Source organism: Cervus canadensis, chromosome 1 (genome assembly GCF_019320065.1).
Source record: "Cervus canadensis isolate Bull #8, Minnesota chromosome 1, ASM1932006v1, whole genome shotgun sequence".
NCBI lineage: Eukaryota > Metazoa > Chordata > Mammalia > Artiodactyla > Cervidae > Cervus > Cervus canadensis.
The window spans coordinates 101,227,026-101,247,148 of NC_057386.1; the positions used below are offsets into that span (position 1 = coordinate 101,227,026).

Sequence of the window (20,123 nt, forward strand, 5' to 3'; positions counted from 1 at the left end):
TCTCCACCCCTGAGAGTTTCCCCGTGCTTCCCCTTGGGACTCAGCGTCTCCTCTCGCCCGCATCCCTGGAACCACCAGTCTGTCTTCTGTCCCTGTGCTGAAAGCTCTTCCAGAATGTCACATGAGTGGAGTGGTTGGTCATGTAGCCTTTTATGTCTGACTTCCTTCTGGCAACCCACTCCAGTACTCTTGCCGAGAAAATCCCATGGATGGAGGAGCCTGGTGCAGGCTACTGTCCATGGGGTGGCAAAGAGTCGGACACAACTAAGTGACTTCACTTTGACTTTCACTTTCCTTCACTGAGCAGAATGCACCTGGGGTTCCTCCATGTCGTTGCTTGTTCCCTTCCATTGCTGACTAGTGCTCCATTGTATGGGAGGACCATAGCTCCCAGATTAAAGGACATTCAGATTGTTTGCACTTATGGGTGATTGTCAATAAAGCCACTGTAAACATTCTCATATAGGTTTTTGTGTGAACATGAGTTTCATTTTTCTTGAGTAAAAACCCAGCGGGGGAATTGCTAGGTCATATCGTGTTTGTTTGTAAAGTGGCACTGTTTTGCATTTTCATCGGTGGTGAGTGACTATAGTGCCAACTGCTCCACACCCCACTGGAACTTGGCATTGTTAATTTTCAAAGTCTATCTGTCCAAATAGATGTGTAGTGGTATATCATCATGTTTTTAACTTGGGTTTCCCTGATACTACTTGGGCTTCCCCGATAGCTCAGTCGGTAAAGCATCTGCCTGCAATGCAGGAGACCCTGGTTTGATCCCTGGGTTGGGAAGATCTGCTGGAGAAGGGCTAGGCTACCCACTCCAGTGTTCTTGGGCTTCCTTTGTGGCTCAGCAGGTAAAGAATCCACCTGCAACGTGGGAGACCTGGGTTTGATCCCTGGGTTGGGAAGATCCCCTGGAGAAGGGAAAGGCTACCCACTCCAGTATTCTGGCCTGGAGAATTCCATGGACTGTATAGTCCATGGGGTCTCAAAGAGTTGGACACGACCGAGTCACTTTCACTTTCCACAATACTAATGATGTGGGGATTTTATTCCTGTGTGTGTTTGCTCTGTGTCTTTGGTGAAATGTTCAGATCTTTTGCCCATTATTTTCCTTTTTTAATAATTTTTATTGGAGCACAGTTGTTTCACAATGTTGTGTTGGCTTCAGGTGTACAACAAAGTGAATCAGTTATTGGGTTATTTTTCTTATTGTTGAGTTTTGAGAGTTCTTCATATTTCTGGATATAAGTCCTTTGTCAAATGTGTGATTTCCAAATATTTCTTCCCAAATTTTGGCTTGCCTTTTCAAAATTTCCTTGACAGTATTTTTCAGTGAGCAGTGGATCTTAACTTTGATTTAATCATTCGCTTTTTTTAAGGGTTGAGCTTTTGGTGTCATATCTAAGAAATCTTTGTTTTAACCAAGGTCACAAAGCTTTTCTCTTAGGTTTTCTTCTAGAAGTTCTATCATTTTAGGTTTTGAGTTAATTTTTGTACAATGTGTATGTTATAAATTGAGGCTTCCCTAGTGGCTCAGACAGTAAAGAGTCTGCCTGCAATGCAGGAGACCTGTGTTCAATCCCTGGCTTGGGAAGATCCCCCTAGAGAAGGAAATAGCAACCCACTCCAGTATTCTTGCCTGGAGAAATCCCACAGACTAAGGAGCCTGGCAGGCTATAGTCCATGGGGTCACAAAGAGTCACTCACAACTGAGTGAGTAACACTTTCATATTTATGCATAAGCATATCCAATTATTCTAGCACTATATGTTAAAAAATTAGCCTTTCTCCATCTAATTATGTTTGTGCTTTTTTTTTTTTCAAAACTTAACTGGCTATGTATGTGTATGGGTCTGTTTCTGGGTTTCCATCAGTCTAAATGTCTGTCTATTCTAAAACACCACACTGTCTTAATTTCTGTAACTTTATCAATAAGTTTTGAAACCAGGTAGTGTGAATGCTTTATCTTTATTCTTCTTTTTTCCAATTATTTTGACTTAATTTGCCTTTCCTTACAAATTTCAAATCAGCATATCAGTTTCCATTAAAAAAAATCCTCTGTAGATTATTGAGAGGACACCCTGCAGCAGATTAAGGAAGTTCCTTGGTGCCTTGATAACTGTCATTTCCTGAGAGTGAGTTTGTTTTTCGGCCGCATCTTGCAGCATGTGGTGCTTAGTTCCCCAACCAGGGATCCAATCTGTGTCCGCTGCAGTGGAAGCAGTCTTTTTCTTTTTTGTGGATTTTTTTAAATTTTTGTTTATTTTTTAATTGAAGGATAATTGCTTTACAGAATTTTGTTTTTTTCTGTCAAACCTCAACATGAATCAGCCAGAGGTATACATATGTCCCCTCCATCTTGAACCTCCCTCCCATCTCCCTCCCCACCCCACCCCTCTAGGTTGACAGAGCCCCTGTTGGAGTTCCCTGAGCTATACAGCAAATTCCCATTGGTTATCTATTCTACATATGGTGATGTAAGTTTCCATGTTACTCTCTATACATCTCACCCTCTCCTCCCCTCTCCACGTGTTCATAAGTCTGTTCTCTATGTCTATTTCTCCATTGCTGCCCTGCAGAGAAATTCTTCAGAACCATCTTTTTAGATTCTGTATATATGTATTAGTATACTCTGTTTATCTTCCTCTTTCTGACTTACCTCACTCTGTATAATAGACTCTAGTTTCATCCACCTCGTTCGAACTGACTTAAATGCATTCCTTTTTATGGCTGAGTAATATTCCATTGTGTATATGTACCACAACTTCTTTATCCATTCATCTGTCAATGGACATCTAGGTTGCTTCCATGTTCTAGCTGTTGTAAATAGTGCTGCAATGAACATTGGGGTACATGTGTCTTTTTCAATTTTGGTTTCCTCAGGGTGTATGTCTAGGAGTGGGATTGCTGGGTCATATGGTGGTTTTATTTCTGTTTTTTTTTTTTTAAGGAATCTCCATACCATCTTCCATAGTGGCTGTATCAATTTACATTCCTACCAGTAGTGCAAGAGGGTTCCCTTTTGTCCATACCCTCTCCAGCATTTATTGTTTGTAGACTTTTTGATGATGGCCATTCTAACCAATGTGAGGTGATTGTAGTTTTGATTTGCATCCTCTAATAATGAGTGATGGTGAGCATCTTTTCATGTGTTTGTTAGCCATCTGTATGTCTTTGGAGAAATGTCTCTTTAGGTCTTTTTCCCACTTTTCAATTGGGTTGTTTGTTTTTCTGGTATTGAGTTCTATAAGCTGCTTGTATATTTTGGAAATTAATCCTTTGTCAATTGTTTCATTTGCTATTATTTTCTCCTATTCTGAGAGTTGTCTTTTCACCTTGTTTATACTTTCCTTTGCTGTGTAAAAGCTTTTAAGTTTAATTAGGTCCCACTTGTTTACTTTTGTTTTTATTTCCATTACTCTAGAAGGTGGGTCATAGAGGATCCTGCTTTGATTTATGTCATCAAGTGTTCTGCCTATGTTTTCCTCTAAGAGTTTTATAGTTTCTGGTCTTATATGTAGGTCTTTCATCCATTTTGAGTTTACCTTTGTGTATGGTGTTAGGAAGTGTTCTAATTTCATTCTTTTACATGTGTCTGTCCAGTTTTCCCAGTACCACTTATTGAAGAGACTGTCTTTGCCCCATTGTATATTCTTGCCTCCTTTGTCAAAAATAAGGTACCTAGAGGTGCATGGGTTTATTTTTGGACTTCCTATCTTGTTTCATTTGTCTATGTTTCTGTTTTGGGAACCACAGAGTCTTAACCACTAGACCCTCAAGGAAGCCCCATCCTGAGAGTTTTAATCATGGATGGCTGTTGAATTGTGTTAAGGACTTTTTCTCCCTCAGTTGAAATGATCATATTGGTTTTTATTCGTTAGTCTGTTGATTTGGTGAATTGCACTGATTTTCTAGTGTTGATCCAGCCTTGCATTCCGGGGGTAAATCCCACTTGGTCAAAATATCAGTGGGTTCAATTTGCCCGTCTTTTGTTGAGGATACTTGAGTGTGTACACATGACAGTCGTTAGTTATCTTACACGGTCTTTGTCTGGTGTTGGTACCTGGGTGATGCTGGCCTCACAGGTGAGGTTAGAAGTGTTCTCCCTCTTGTGTTTTTTGGAAAATGCTGTGTATAGAACAGTATTACTTCTTCCTTCATGTTTGGTAAATTCACTTTCACTTTTTTCTGTCTCTTTTAATTAAGTCCAGTGTTCTCCCTATGTAAGGGACGAGTATAATGTATATATATTTTAAACAATAGTTCCCAATAGGCCACCGATCCTCATTGTAAATATACTTTCAAATTCACCCACTTTGCTTCACATTGACCATAAACACTCCCCTCAGAGACATTTCCTAAGTGGTGTTTGGTTCTGTGGTCTTGGTGTTGTGCTAGGACAGGAGCTTTAGGGCTGGGAGAGACCTGGGGAAGATGTCGGTCCTGTCCTCTCATTTACAGACAGGAAACTTGATGACTCCCTATGGCTCTGCCAGCACCACGGTGGGAGTCGGACCTCCCATGTCCACACCACGGGCTGTAACATACACGTTTGCTCCAGGGACTTTTCTGGGCTGGCCTGGAAATCCCTCCACCATGGAAGGTTGAAGTCAACCCCTTTGCATTTGAGATGGTAAAGCTCTGGTGGACTTGGGGCTGCCTGTCATTGAGGAAGAAGGAGTCCCTAAGGGTGACAGGTAGAGCATGCTTTGGTGTGTCCCAGACACCCCGAGGCCTGGGGCAGCGCCTCCATGCCTCTGACCCTAACTTGGGGAATCACTGATGGGCAAGAGGCACTTCTTACCTCTGATGCTTCTAACAGGAAAAGGAAGAGTTGAGATGCTTCTGAGAAACTGTAGCTTAAAGAACTGGCTGCAGGGTTTTCTGGTCCAGACAACCACAGCGAGGGCTGGGAGCCGTCCCTGACACGGGCTCTGTTCTCTGCAGGTCCTGTCTCTGGACACCAACATCACAAACCAGGTGAACAAGCTAAACCGAGATCTGCTGCGCCTGGTAGATGTAGGCGAGTTCTCAGAGGAGGCCCAGTTCCGAGACCCCTGCCGTTCCTACGTGCTCCCTGAGGTCATCTGCCACAACTGTAACTTCTGCCGGGATCTGGACCTGTGCAAAGACCCCTCCTTCTCTCAGGTGGGCCGACTCCCTCAGGCCCCTTGCTGGTACAGTCAGAATATCCAGGCCTCAGCGGATCGGGGGTTCCTGCAGGGCCCCCAATCAACTCTGATGTGAGTTAGAAACAAGCACCCTTTTTCAGGCCACTGAGCTGCCACATGCCAGAACCTTGTCCTGGTAATCACATGGGTGATGACAGTGGAGATGTGAGTGTGCCCTGGAGCTGTGAGCGCAGTGGCACACTTCTCATCGAGAATCCCTCCGTCCCTTCTCAGCACTGGGGACCAGGGAAGGTGACCTGTCCCTTTCCCTGTCTGTCCAGGATGGGACCGTGCTGCCTCAGTGGCTCTGCTCCAACTGTCAGGTTGCCTACGACTCATCAGTCATTGAGATGGCCCTGGTGGAAGCCCTACAGAAGAAGCTGATGGCCTTTACCCTGCAGGACCTGGTGAGCGGCGGGCCTAGTGCTGGGTCTGCAACCAGTCTGACCACCCCTCCAGTAGGGGGAGGCCTCATCAGTAAGCAGTTTGCACCCATAGGAAATGAGAGGTGTGCGCAAGTCTCAAGTTGTAACCTGATCCTCCAAGGTGACACCTCTTGGGTCAGCCTCGTCCACGGGCCCAGCTGACTCTTACAGCATCTGTTGGGCACCACAGGGGCCGATTGCTGGCTTCATGGACCTTTATTCTAGTTGAGGGAGACAGACAGTAAACAAGACAAGATAGTGATGGTCAGAGTAAAGAACTGACAGGCAGTGTGTGTGTGAAAGAGGGAAGCTTTCAGTCTTCGATAGGGGAGTGAAGACCCAAGGGAGGTGTTGGGGTTCAGGCAGGGAACAGCTGGTGCCTGGTGTGATGGATAGGGGACCGCAGACTCAAAGGGAGGTGTCCACAGGGAGGGTGTTGGGAAGCAGTTGGCATGTTTGGATAAAGCCCATATGACGTCTCAGATTTTATTTGTAATTGAGGTGAAAAGCCTGTCTGGTGCCAAGCGACTGGCCGGCTCTGGCCTGGGCGGGGAGGCTCTGACCCAGGCTGCTTCTCCTTGCAGGTCTGCCTGAAGTGCCGGGGTGTGAAGGAGACCAACATGGCCGTGTACTGCAGCTGTGCGGGGGGCTTCTCCCTCACCATCCACACTAAGGTGGGGGCTCCCATGGACAGCCGACCCTGCCACCCTCGCCTCTCCTCCCTCCCCCACCCGGGCCATTTGTCCTCTCTGAGCCTTGCCCTTGCCTCCCTGTGCCTCCTCTGGGACTAGGTCTCACTATGACTGGTCATTTCTGTAGGTCTTCATGGAACAGATCGGAATCTTCCGGAACATCGCGCAGCACTATGGCATGTCGTACCTCAAGGAGACCCTGGATTGGCTGCAGCTTCAGAACCCCCAAGTGGGCCATTAGCAGTCTAGGCAGTGGCCCTATTCTCTGCTCCCATGTCCCACACCCAAGATGGGCACCCAGGTGGACTGCCCCTGGGGAGCAGGTCACACAGCCCAGAAGAAGCGTGAACCAGTCAGAGCAAGAAGTGGCTTCACTTCCCATCTCTCTGGGGTTCCCTGCCTTGAGCAGGGCAGCCCTCTTTAGGCCCAGGAAGCGTCTCCAGCGAGGGGGTCCCAGGGCTGGGGTCTCACTGGACAAACACTCTGCTGCTGCTGCTCGGCCCTTCCTGTAGCCCCAGCCCTTCCTGCCCCTCCTTTGCTGCCCTAAGCTGCCCTCGGAGGTCCTCTGTTTGAGCTGGGGTCCTGAAGAGGCCTGGGAGCCAGACCCAGGGTGAAGGGGCGCCTGAGTGGAGTGTGCAGCCCCGGCTTCCAGGAGTAGTGCTGTTCTACACTCCGCGCTGGAAGCCTCTGGGCTGCATCCCGGGATCCTGACTGAACCCGCAGTCACCTGGGCGTCTCTCATACACTGAGCTCCGGGGCTTGGGCTCCTCTGTCGGTAGAGATTCAGGGTCAGAGTGAGGTCTGCTGGACTGTCTGTATATGGCGCAGTCACCTCGTCAACAGCAGCGAGACTGGGCTGGGGGCAGGAAGGCTGAGTAGGGGGCGGGGCTCAGACTGGGGCTCAGCCACAGAGGGGCCCGGCACCTCTCCCTCTGCACCTGCTGTGAGGGGACCACTGCAGCAGGAGGTCTGGGGCCGCAGCGGGGCTGAGGCACACCGTTATCGCAGACTTTGACATCATATGTCAGCACCTGGATTCTCGAAAAGCATTTCTTCCTGCGCAACACTAGGTTCTTTCCTTCAGCTCTGAGCGGTGCGGGGAAGAGGATGGAGAAAAGGGCAACAGAAATGTTACCAGGACTGAGGCCATTGTGTTGTTCTTCTCAGCCTTGGATCAGTCCAAGACCTCTGACCCCAAGGGCCTGCCCAGCCTCTGACTGCCTGAGGCAAAGAGGGTCGTTGGCCTGTGCCGCCTTTAAAAGGTGATACCACCAGCTTATTCAGGGCCCTGTTGTTGCACAGAGATGTGGGCCGTGCTGTTTTCCCCTCCAGGATGGAGCTGGGTTGGAGAGTCTGCCTGCCAGCAGCCCGGGGAACCCTCTGCTGAGCCGGAGTTGCTCCCTCTGTACCTCCAGCAACTCCAGAACATAAGACTGACTGCCTGTACCTCATTTTTAACTAAATGCGACTGAAAACAGAAGAAAACCAGTCAGATTGGCAAGGCAGCAGGCACATTAAATGTAAATCATAAACTCAGAAGCCCAAACGGGTGGGCAGTGGAAGTCACACTGTTGGCTCTGGAGCCTGGTTTAGATTTGTCCCTGTTACCTAATTTACAATTTGACTTCTACATTTCCTATAGTCTTTACTGTGTGTGTGTGTGCGCGCACGTGCTCGCGCCTGGGTCTCTGGAAGGAAGGAGGAAAGAAGACTTAGTAGCTGACGTCTGTCCGGCTAGGTTTGTTGGCTGGGTATTGCTATTGCCCGTGGCATGTCCAGGTCCAGTGACTGCAGGAAACTTGACTCTGCTTGGAAGGTAATGGCGCCTGGCAGCCCCCAGATGGAGAGCAAATCAAATTAGGGCTGGGTGGGGGAGGAGGAAGACTCACCAGCCTTCCTGGAAACGGAGCCAGAGAAGTCCCAGGGGAGCACGGAGGTGTGAGGAGCTGGGGCTGTGTGACTCACCCCCACCCTGTGCTCCCTGCAGCAGGGCAGGGGCACCACAGCTCCCAGTGGTCCCCTCAGAGGCCAGCTTTGGGGCTGGGGGTATTGGGGTGGTGGAGGTCCCAGGGTCATTCATGCTGGGGGATGGGAAACCTGAGCCCCTGACCCAAATTCTTGAGCTACAGCCCAGCCCCAACTGGAAAAGCCAGTTTCCCTAAAACTAGAGCTGGAGCTCTGAGCACCTCAGTGGCCCATGGAGCTGACATCACAGGCACAGGAGGATCTGCAAGGGTGAGGGGGGCTTCTTGGGGGGTTGCTGGCTCCAGTGAGTGGTGCTGGTCCAGTCAGCAGGTGGGAAGACCAGCTCTGACCCTGGTTGTGACGGTCACAGGTGAAATGATCTGTGGGAGGCACTGTGCCTCCTCAGACCTGTGCACTGGTCATTGCTGTTGCTGGGGAAACTGAAACCACCATCTGCCAAGTTGTGTCAGAGCTGCTGAGTGGAGTGACCATTGTAGCATCCAAGTTCATAACCAGATTATCCGTAGGCCTGATGCGGCTAGTGCCGGCTGTTCCAACCTCCCCCTGCCGCTGTGTCCACTCCTGTTCCCCAGCACCCAGTTCCTTCCCTGGCCCCCATCCCCATGTTAAATGGGGTTCTGGGTGGGCGTTTTGGTGTCAGCCTAAGCTGTTGTCTTCCTTGGGTACAGTTCTCATTGCCCGCCTCCTGACTTTCTTCCTCTAGACATACCACCCTTTTCCCCCTATTTTGAGGTTTGGGGTCTGGGATGATGCCTACAGGAAGCTGAAGGACAGATGGGATGCCCTCAGCCTGTGTGTCCCCCACCACTGATCCCCCATGAGACCTGATTGTAACCTGACTGGATTTGGGGGCAGCAGATGCATCCACACACTGTGCCCAGGCGGGCTAGGGGAAGATGAGGACCAGGCACACCTACCACCCGCCGTGTGCAGAGACCTGCCATGGTGTGTCTGTCAAGAGGCTCAAGATGCTTCTCCCCCAAAGATGAGGCTAGAAGGTCTGGTCACAGTTTTATTGGACAGTGGATGTGTGATTTCTTAGCTATGAGGCAAGCAGAGGGTCTGAGTAGGGCTGGGTGGGTGGGCAGGAGCAAAGAGCCTGGGAGGCAGGCAGCTAGGGAGGAGGTGGGGACTTGGCCCTTACAAACCCCTGATCAGTTGGGGGCTAAGATGGAGCAGGAGGTCGTCCCATTCATGTCACCCCATGACCTAGCTGCATGGAGACCCTTTGGCTGCTGGTTTTGCTGAGGTATGTGGGCGGGGCCTGTGTCCATGGTCCCAGCTGTGCTGCCCTGGAGAGCATGGGGCTGTCCTGGGGCCTCAGACGTCAGGGGTCCCTGACACGCCCAGGGCCTTAAGTGCAGTGTGGCAGAAGGTGGAAGTAGGCTCAGAGCTGGGCCAAACCTCGGGCATCTGTGAGCACGCAGTCCTGTTGGGAAGGCTCGGAAGCGCAAAGCCCTGGTCCTGCACCCTGCTCGGGAGCATCCACCATCTGCTCAGATGGGGCAGAGGTGGAGCAAGGCCATGGGGGTGGGACAGCCCGGGCCTGGCTCTGCCCCTCACCCTGCAGTTGGCCAGCTTGGCCTGGGTCTGTAGAGCAGGGATAGAGTGGGGGAGGGGCCTGGCCCAAGACAAGGGCCAGGGTCACAGGCCAGCTGCCTGAGGAGTGCCTTGGAGTACACACCTTGTCAAATTTCTTATGGCTGTAGACCTTGTTTTTGTTCATGAATGTTAGCAAGATCCAGTCGCACAGGAAGGAGCCCTGAGGCCAGCAAGACAGATGCATGAGGGCCTGGCACCTGCCCCCATCTCGCCCCCACACACCCATCCCCGACCCTAGTGTGCTTTTCTTACCACCCCGATGGAGGTCAGCGCTGTGGCCAGGTTAATGATGGTGGGAATCAGGCTGAACTTCCCTGCCTGGGGGCAAAGGCACTACCTTAGATAGTCAGGATTGGGCCCAAAGGAGGCGTGGGGTGTGGTAGGGTAGACCAAGACTGGGTCAGCCTGGATCCCATGTAAGCAGGGTGGGCTGGCCTACCTGTCCGTGCACGATGACATCAATGCGGATCCCATAGGCTTTGATGAGTGTGCGGGTGATGCTGCCATTTATTTTGTAGTACTTGGCAAACCTAGGGCAGGATGACCCAGAAGCACATCAGTACCTGAGATGGGATGACCTGGGTGCAAGAGCCCTGGGAAGCATGACAGTGGGGTGCGCCCATTGCCCAATGGGGTGGCTCCAAGACCACCAACTACTGGTGTCCCTGGGCTTTGGGGGACCTGCCCTGTTGGTTCTTGAACATCCACAGCCAGGGCAGACCAGGACCTAGCATCTGAAAGCCAAGGTACCTGAAGTTGTAGCCGGATGAAGCTGGGATGTGCTTGGGGTCCAGCCTCCGGAAGGAGTATTTGGGGTTGCACTCTGACGCTGAAAGGTCCAGGTCACAGTCCCAGTTGATAATGACCCCAATGACACCACCCTGCCCAGAAGTGGACACAGACAGGTCAGGACGGGCTCACAGGGGACCTTCAACAGCCCTGGGGTCCTACTGAGGTTGCCCATGGGGTGCATACTTGGGCAACCCAGGCAGCCCAGGGCAGCTCACTGGGGAAGGGGGCTTGTTGAGTGCCCTGCTTCCAAGGCACGATGGGTGCCAGCAGGCAACTGTGTGACCAGGAGTCAATAATTTAGCAGCAGTCACACACACCCAGATGGGTCAGCCGATCTTGTTTCTCTTTCCTCTGCCCGAGCAGGGCCAGGGCTGGCCAAAACTGAAAAGGGACTGGGCTGTAACGAGACCCTTTGTATGCAGGTGACAGCCAGCACCTGGCCAGACAATTGTCCTGCCCACTCTCAGGCACCCTCACCGTGTGTGCCAGCTCTCTGAAGTTTTCCCCTGCCTGCTCCACGATGTAGCCCAGCTTGAAAATGGGGCAGTAGAGGTCAGAGACCTCATGGAATGTGCAATGCTTCAGGTAGCCATCCTTCCGGTTCTCGATGTTGCCCCTAAGGACAAGGCCCAGTGGCATCAGATGCTGAGAAGCCATGCTCCCCCAAACAACACATTCCAAGAGGCAACTCCCACCCCAGCCCATCCCTTGTCACCACACCCTAATGGCTCTTACTTGGAGAACTGGAATTTGGGGTAGTGGATGCTGTTCTTGATGAGGATGGTGAAATTGGGGGCCATCGTACCGAGAAATTGGCTGAGGAGGCAGACTGGGCGTGTTTAGTCTCCCTTCCCTTCCAAAGCCTCTCCCAGCCTCCCAGCTGCTCTGTCCTTCCCTTCCCCCTCCCCCAACACATCCCGACTCCCGGTAGGTGAGGAGAAAGGAACGAAGAAGTTTGGTCCCAGGTGGGTGGGGTCACCTGGCGCGCACACCTGACTGAGGCCCCGTCTTCCACCGGGCACCAGCCCGACACCTCGCAGGTCTTGGAGGACCCGTGGTAATAAGGTACGCAGCGCCCGGTCCGCACGCCTGCGGGCAGACGCGCGCTCAGGTGGCGAGGGGCGCGGCCCGCCCCCACCCTCAGTTGGTGCACACTGACCGTTTCCCAGCATGTCCAGCTGCCCAGCCACACAGTCTTCGTCCGAGTCGCAGGTGGCGTTGCTGACCCTCATACTCTATGGAGGAGACCGCTTGCTCAGGAGCCAAACAGGCGCAGCTGACCAGGCAGGGCCCCTCCCTCCCATCCCAGCTCTGCTTTCGACGCAGCCTCACCTCGGCGCATGTTCCGACGGTCTGGAAGGGGGTGACCTCAATCCTGGTGATGATGCTGAACACGCTGCCCCCCTGGGCTCAGAAAGAAGGGACGGTCGGCCGGCGGGGGGCAGCTAGGCCACCGATCAGTCCCACCCTCGGGGTGCGCGGGGTGCAGGGCGGGGCCCGGGTTGCGCACCTCCGGGGGTTTCACGTACTCCTCCACGTCCCACACTTTGTGATCGGACAAGGTGATGCCCTTGACCTTGGTGATGACGGAGCTCTCGGGGCCCGTTTCGCTGTCCTGGTAGCTCTTCTGCACGATGAACACGTACCTGTGCGGACGGGCAGGGCCGACTCTCGGGACGATCCTGGGACAGGCCTGGGACCTCTCCCATGCCGAATAAGCTCGACTCCGGCGGGAACGAGGCTGCGTCACCGCCTCTCGAGGGCCGGGTAGGATCTGCAGGAGCCCGAGGGGCCAGCCCGGCAGTCGCCCGCGTTCTCCACCCACTGCGACCCGTTCTCCCTGCTCACAGTCTAGAGCTGCCCCTCCAACCTGGGACGTCCAAGCAGCCCTAGCCGCTAGCACTCCCCACCCTCGTGAACCCGCCAGACATCCCCTCCCGCCGGACGCCCCACGCGCCCCCTCCCCGCGCCCGGCCCCGTGCGCACCCACCACACGAAGTAGAGCAGGATGAGCAGCTGCACCGCGCGGTACACGATGCCCAAGCGCCGGTTCTTCACCACGATCACCTTGGGCGTCTCGTAGTCCCAGAACGCTGACCAGCAGCTCCTGGCCAGGCGTCCGGCCGCGGCCGCCCCGGCGGGGGTCTTGGGCTCGGCGGCCGCCATGGCCCTGAGCTCGATAGGGCTGGGAGCAAGGGCTGGGGGGCTCCCGCGCGCCGCCTCCTGGGCGTGGCCTCGCGCGCCCCGCCCTGTCCCGCCTCTGGCCCCAGATTAGTCCGCTAGCAGCCGGGGCGCGGGGCGGAGACGCCCAGCGCACCTGGCAGGTGTCACCAGATGGGACCCCGAGCTGGCAGACCCGGGGTCGCGGCAGCCCTCGGCCCAGCCCGCTCAGAGAGGGCGTGGAGACGGACCACACCCTCGCGTCCCTCGGAGATCAGACACTTAAGACGCCCGAGCACGGCCCGCCTCCTCGGCTTCTCCACTAGTGTCGAATGCGCAGCGCGCATTAAGCCCGAATAGCAATTTCTTTAAAAATAAATATATGTATATTTCTCCCAATGTTATTGAGATACAATCGGCACGTGAAGTAAAGTTTAAGGTGTACAAGGAGATGATTTCCCAAGGGCAACCCTTGATTCGCGCCCGCGGTTCTCCGCAGCTCGGCAAAGACACCCCTGCCTCGAGGGTTCACATAAAAATCTGGATTTCTTTCTTGCCCCAGTCTTCTTGCTTTTATCTACAGACACACCTCAGCGCTGTTCGGTTCCAGCCTCTTCCTCCACCCAAGCGCCCAGCCTCGTTTCTCACATGGATTCCGGCAGTAACTTGACACTCCAGGTTTCTATCGATTTCCGACACTGTTGTGTTTTGTTTTTGTTTTTACTTTTTGTATCTCTACCCTCACTTCATTAGTTTGGAACAAATCTCAGATATCATAGTGTTTCACAAATGATAAATGTCACATTTGAGATGAAATTCACGCAGCATTCAATTAACCGTTTTAATGAACAACTTGTTGAAATTTAGTCCATTCACAATAGTTTGCAACTACCATCATCTACTTCCAAAACATTTTCATCATCACCAAATAAAACCCATGCTTAATAAGAACTTCCTATTCCCCTCTCCTCCCACATACTGGCAACCACCAATCTACCTTCTCTCTCTAGTATTTACTTATTTTGGATATTTCAAGTAATGGACTTAGAATATTTGCCTTTTTTGTGTCTGACTTCTTTCATTAGCATAATTATTTCAAAGTGCATCTGGGTTGTAGCATGTGCCAGTACTCCATTCCCTTTTATTGCGAAATAATATTGTATGGATATTCCACAATTTATTCACCCACTGATAGAGGTTTGAGCTTTTGTATTTTATATTCTGTCTAGTGTGACTAGTGCTGCTATGAACATCTGTGTACAAGTATTTGAACACCTACATTCAATTCTTTGGCATATATACCTAGGAGTGGAATTTCTGGATTTCTCATGGTAATTCTGTTTTGTATTTAACCTTTTAAAAGAACTACCAAAATGTCTCCCAAGCAGCTGGGCCATTTTACATTCCAGTTAGCAATATACAAGGATTCCAATTTCTGCACATTCTTGTAAACGCTTGTTACTTTCCACTCACTTTGAATTGCCACCCTACTGGGTGAAATTATATAATTTATTTGGATTATGTCTGTTCAAGTCCCTTGCCCATTTTTCAGTTGGATTGCCTTTTCATTATTCAGTTGTAAGAATTCTTTATGTATTCTGGATAGTAGACCCCTATCAGATATATGATTTTTCAAATATTTTCTCCCATTATGAATTGTCTTTTCACTTTATTGATGATGACCTTTGATGCACAAAAGTCTTTAATTTTGATGAAGTCCAATTTATCCTTTTTTTTTCCTTTTGTTTCCTCTGCTTTTGAAGTCATTTCTAAGAATCCATTGCCAAATGCATGGTCGTGAAATTTTGCCCCTCTTTTCTTCTAAGAGTTTTATGATTTTAGACATTATATTTAGGTTATTGATCCATTTTGAGTTAACTTTTGCATATGATGTGAGGTAGGGGCTCCAACTTCATTCTTCTGCATGTGAATATCCAGTTGTTCCTGCACCGTTTGTTAAAGAAACTATTCTTTACCCACTGAGAGTCTAGCACCTGTGTGGAAAATCAATTGTCTATGTCTATAGACATTCTTTATGTCTCATCCTTCTTGATTGAAGACAGGAGGATTGAAGACAACGATTGAAGGCAGGAGGAGAAGGGGATGACAGAGGATGAGATGCTTGGATGGCATCACTGACTCAATGGACAAGAGTTTGAGCAAGTTCCAAGAGCTGGTGATGGACAGGGAAGACTGGTATGCTGCAGTCCATGGGATCACAAACAGTGTGACATGACTGAGCGACTGAACTGAACTGACAGGCATAGAGTTTATTTCCGGTCTTTCTGTCTTTTCTATTCCATTGTTCTATCTGTATGTCCTTATGCCAGCACCACATTGTTTTAATAACTATAGCTTTATAGGAAAATTAGAAAATGTGAATCCTCCAACTTGTTCTTTCTCAATATTGTTTTGGTTATTCCGTGCCCCTTGCAATCCCATATGGATTTAAGGATCAGTAGTACCATTTCTGCAGAAAAGGCCATTGTAATCTTGATAGCGATTGCATTGAATCTAGTTTGCTCTGACTAGTATAGTCATCTTAGCAATATTAAGTTTTCCAATACATGAACATGGGATGTCATTCCATTTATCTACATCTTCTTTCATTCCTTTAAGCAATATTTTGTCATTTTTATTATACAACTCTTTCACTTCCTTGGTTAAATCTATTCCTGTGTAATTTTTTGGAATGCTACTTTAAGAGAATGATTTTCTTAATTTCTTAATTGTTCCTTGATGGTGTGTAGAACCACAACTGATTTTTGTGGGTTGATTTTCTATCCTGAAAATTTGCTGAACACATTTATTAGTTCTAGTAGTTTTCTTGTGGATTCTTTGGGATTTTCTGTATATAAGATCCTATCTTAAAATGGATAACCAACAAGGATCAACTGTATAGCACAGGGAACTCTGCTCAATGTTATGTGGCAGCCTGGATAGGGGCGGAGTTTAGGGGAGGATGGATCCTGAGTCCCTTTGCTGGTCACCTGAAACTATCACAACATTGGTAATTGGCTATACCCCAATATACAATAAAAAGTTGAAAAAAAGACCCTGTCATCTACAAACAGACTTTTCTTCTTTTCTGACTTGGAGGCCTTTTATTGTCTGATCTTTCAGGCTAGAACTTCCACACAGTGTGGATGGCAGTGGAGATAGCAGGCATCCTGTCTTCTTCCTGATGCAAGGGGAAAAACTTTCACTCTTTCACCATTGAGTGTGATGTTAGGTGTGGCTTCTTCATAAATGCCTTTTATCATGTCGGGAAAGTTCCTGCCTTTTACTACTTCTCTGATTGTTATCATGAAAGAATGTTGGATTTTGTCAGAAAAATTTTTTCTGCATCAATTGAGATAAGCATGCACTCTTTACCCTTAATGCTATTAACATGGTACATTGTACTGACTAATTTTCATTATCGAATTACTCTTGCAATTTTAGAAAAATTCCCACTTGGTCATGGTGTATGATCCTTATAATATGCTGTTGGATTTAGTTTTCTGGTATTTTATTGAGGATTTTTGCATCTATATCCATGAGGAATATTGGTCTGTAGTTTTCTTTAATTGTAGTGTCTTTGGTATCAGTGTAATACTGGCCTCATAGAATGAATTAGAATTTGTTCCTTCCCCCTCAATTTCTTTAGAAAAGGTTGAGAAGGATTGGCGTTAATTCTTCTTTAAACGTTAACTTTTAAAAGTTAGAAAAGGAAGGAACAGGTCCCAACTCATCCTACAAAGCTAGTATTACTCTGTGAGAAAAAAAGAAAGACATGACAAGAACAGACTAATTCCTTAAAACATAGATGCAAAAATTCTCAAAAACTAGTAAATCAATAGTTAATTTAATATCCAAAATTTAATAATGTCTTTATTATGTAAAGGTAGATTCCCTCTATGCCCATTTTATGGAGGTTTTTTTTAATCATAAATGGGTGTTGAATTTTATCAAAAGCTTTTTCTGCAGCTACTGAAATGATCATATGATTTTTACTCTTCAATTTGTTGATGTGGTGGATCACATTAATTGATTTGTGTATATTGAGAAATCTTTGCATCCCTGGGGTAAATCCCACTTGATGGTGGTGTAAAATCCTTTTAATGTGTTGTTGGATTCTGTTTGCTAGTATTTTGCTGAGGATTTTTCCATATATGTTAATCAGAGATATTGGCCTATAATTTTCTTTTTTTTGTTTTTTGGTGATATCTTTGTCTGATTTTGATTTCAGGGTGATGGTAGCCTCATAAAATGAACTTAGGAGTGTTCCTCCCTCTGCAATTTTTTGAGTTTGAGAAAAATAGATGTTAGCTCATCTCTGTGAGGCTATCAAGCCCTGGAAGATTTTAATCACAAGTTGTGATTAAATAATTCAGAAGTTTTAATTTTGTTCCTTGTGATATGTCTGTTCATATTTTCTATTTCTTCCTGATTAAGTTTTGAAAAGTTGTACTTTGCTAAGAATTTGTCCATTGCTTCCAGGTTGTCCATTTTATTGGTGTATAATTGCTTGTAGTATTCTTTTATGATCCATTGTATTTCTGCAGTGTCAGTTTAACTTCTTTTTCATTTCTAATTTTATTGATTTGAGTCCTCTGTCCTTTTTCTTGATGAGTCTAACTAAAAGTTTATCAATTTTGTTTATCTTCTCAATAAACAAGCTTTTATTTTATTTTATTTTTGCTATCATTTTCTTTATTTCTATTTCATTTATTTTTGCTCTGATCTTTATGATTTATTTCCTTCTACTAGCTTTGGGTTTTGTTTGTTCTTTGTCTTGTTGCTTTAGGTGTAAGAGTAGTTTATTTGAGATTTTTGTTTTTCCTTGAAGCAGGGCTGTATTGCTATAAACATTTTACTTAGAAATGTTTTGCTGCATCCCATAGGTTAGCTGCATTCCATAAATTTAAAGTAGTTGCGGCTGATATAAGCTAGTCTAAACTGAGCTAAACTGATCTAAGCCAGTTCAAACCAGCCTAAAATAAAAATTGGTCTAAATCAGATCAAACCAGCCTAAACCAAATCAGACCAGCCTAATCCAGATCAAACCAGTCTAAACTGGACCAGACTGGTATAAGTCAGTTCAGACTGCTCTAAACCAGTCCAAACAGATCTCCCCCTGGGACTCTGGTTGATATGTGTTTGCTTCAGTCAACAATAGTGTCAATTTGTCCCTTGACAGAGGGGCTGCCCATGCTGCCCTGGTCAGCTTCCCCTCACAGACAGCTTCCTGTCATTTCATCCTTGACTCTGCATGTTCCCTTGCCTCACTGAGATGTCCAACATGTCACAGTCACTGTTGTTCCTCACCCCGAAGTGGACAACTTCTTCCTGGCAGTGAGAATCTCTGGAGGGGTGAGTTGTGTGGACAGCTCCTTAACACCACAGCAATGAGCAGGACTTGGCCAGCACTGCCGTGTAATCAGGGTGGGCAGAGTGGGTGAAGATATTTGAGACCAGGAAAGTTGTGCACAGTACAGCCAGAAGATGAGGGGACCGTGAGGTTCCCTAGGGGTCCAACATCCCGAGAGAAGGCTGTAGCATTGGAGGAGGCAGAGACTTTGAAGCAGATGGAGAGAAATGTGAAAAGTGGGTCTTGAGTGTGAATCAAGCATAGTGAAGGCCATCTAAGAGGAAAGCAAGTTCAGGAAAGAAGAGCAACACACAGAAGTTGAAGAGTACAAACAAAACACCTCGGGGTGCCTGTGGAAGGGGTCACATCAGAGAGAGGCTAGAGGTGAAGAGGACAGAAGAGGGAACACCATGACAACAGAGGTCTTTCCAGGTTCCCAGCTGAGGAAGCCACAGCGTCATCCAGTCTGCCACCTGGTGGGTAATAAAGGATAAGTTAGTTGCATGTGCATGCTAAGTCGCTTCAGTTGTGTCCCACTCTTTGCGACCCTATGGGGTCTGTAGCCTGACAGACTCCTCTGTCCAGGGGATTATCCAGGCAAGAATACTGCAGTGGGTTGCCACACCCTCCTCCAGGGGATCTTTCCAAGCCAGGGATCAAACCCATATCTATTACATCTCCTGCATTGGCAGGTGGGTTCTTTACCACTAGCACCACCTGGGAAGCCCAAGATGGTTGTATACCAAGGCACTATATAATTTAATAATACTTAATCCTTGACTGGGGCTTCCCTGGTGTCTCAAATTGTAAAGGACCCACCTGCAATGCAGGGGACCTGGGTTCGATCCCTGGGTCACAAAAATCCCCTGGAGAAGGGAATGGCAACTCACCCCAGTATTCTTGCCTAGAGAATTCCATGGACAGAGGGACTTGGAGGGCTATAGTCCATGGGGTTACATAAAGTCAGACACAACTGAGGGACTAACACACACACACACACACACACACTCTTTGATTAATAAAATTATCAAATTATCAAATAAGTCCATTGCTTTAAAATTCCATACAGTACTTACAGTCAGATGTTTCTTTTTGTCCAAAGACCTGATCATTGATTGACCTTGTGTTCCATCTGGTAATGCAGTGTAGAACTAAAGACAGACAGGGCTTTGCTGATGGCACAGTAGTGAAGAATCCACCTGCCAATGTAGGAGACACGGGTTTGATCCCTGGTCCAAGAAGATTCCACATGCTGTGCAGCAACTAAGCCAGCACACCACAACTACTGAGCTTGTGCTCTAGATCCCTGGAGCCACAGCTATTGAGCCCATGCTCGGTGGCAAGAGAAGACACTGCAATGAGAAGCCCTAGCACCACAACTAGATAGTAGCCCCCATTTGCCACAACTAGAGAAAACCCCATGCAGCAAAGAAGACCCAGCACAGCAAAAAATAATTTAAAAAAAAAGACAGAGATAGTTTTGAATCTCAGCTCTACCTCATGGTTGATATGACTTACGGCATGTCCCTTACTCCACCTAAGCCTCAATTTCTTTTTTTTTTTTTTAATGAGGCATGATAATATTGTAAATTGCTTATGAAATTATATAGTGCTAGGGCATGATCAGTTTGCAGTGTTATCATACTTAATATTATTTTGCATTTTCAGTGTGAATTTAGAGATACCTCTCACAAAGGGCATTGTGGGAACTGCACTGGGCACAAAATTGGATTTTCTTTACAACCAGCAGCCTAATCAACCTTAATTCTTCTCCACTTTGGCCTGCATTCTTGGCCTCTCTAATTCCCCCTCTCCTCCCTATTTCCTGCCTCTGATGTTGTCAGTGTTGGTCTCTCTCCAGTGTTGAGTTTTGTCCCCTGTTGTGACTACTTTGAAATGTCAGTCGTCTACTAGTGGGAACGCCTGACCAAGATTCACT

At 48.2% G+C, this 20,123-nt stretch overlaps 2 protein-coding genes across 4 annotated transcripts in view; one reads left to right on the plus strand and one right to left on the minus strand.

Moving 5' to 3' along the window:
- The window catches only part of POLE (DNA polymerase epsilon, catalytic subunit), a 56,037-nt gene extending 48,102 nt beyond the window's left edge, over nucleotides 1–7,935 (plus strand). For both annotated transcript variants that reach the window (XM_043488358.1, XM_043488364.1), the window contains exons 46-49: nucleotides 4,951–5,151; nucleotides 5,456–5,581; nucleotides 6,184–6,273; nucleotides 6,419–7,935. In XM_043488358.1, the coding sequence (XP_043344293.1) occupies nucleotides 4,951–5,151; nucleotides 5,456–5,581; nucleotides 6,184–6,273; nucleotides 6,419–6,532 (531 nt within the window). In that variant the 3' untranslated portion in view covers nucleotides 6,533–7,935. The remainder of the gene's footprint in view (nucleotides 1–4,950; nucleotides 5,152–5,455; nucleotides 5,582–6,183; nucleotides 6,274–6,418) is intronic.
- A 1,357-nt stretch (nucleotides 7,936–9,292) lies between these two features.
- On the minus strand, nucleotides 9,293–12,840 carry P2RX2 (purinergic receptor P2X 2). 2 transcript variants are annotated; one of them, XM_043434728.1, is made up of 12 exons: nucleotides 12,662–12,837; nucleotides 12,182–12,317; nucleotides 12,004–12,075; nucleotides 11,831–11,906; nucleotides 11,664–11,760; nucleotides 11,407–11,487; nucleotides 11,149–11,287; nucleotides 10,630–10,760; nucleotides 10,319–10,409; nucleotides 10,132–10,197; nucleotides 9,962–10,039; nucleotides 9,293–9,748 (listed from the first exon to the last, which is right to left on the minus strand). In XM_043434728.1, exons 1-12 carry the CDS (start codon nucleotides 12,835–12,837, stop codon nucleotides 9,665–9,667), a joined length of 1,227 nt encoding a protein of 408 aa, XP_043290663.1. In that variant the 3' UTR covers nucleotides 9,293–9,664. The 2 variants fall into 2 exon arrangements, with proteins under 2 accessions (XP_043290663.1, XP_043290615.1); XM_043434680.1 differs by having other exon boundaries at nucleotides 9,293–10,039; nucleotides 12,662–12,840.
- Between the last annotated feature and the right edge of the window lie 7,283 nt (nucleotides 12,841–20,123).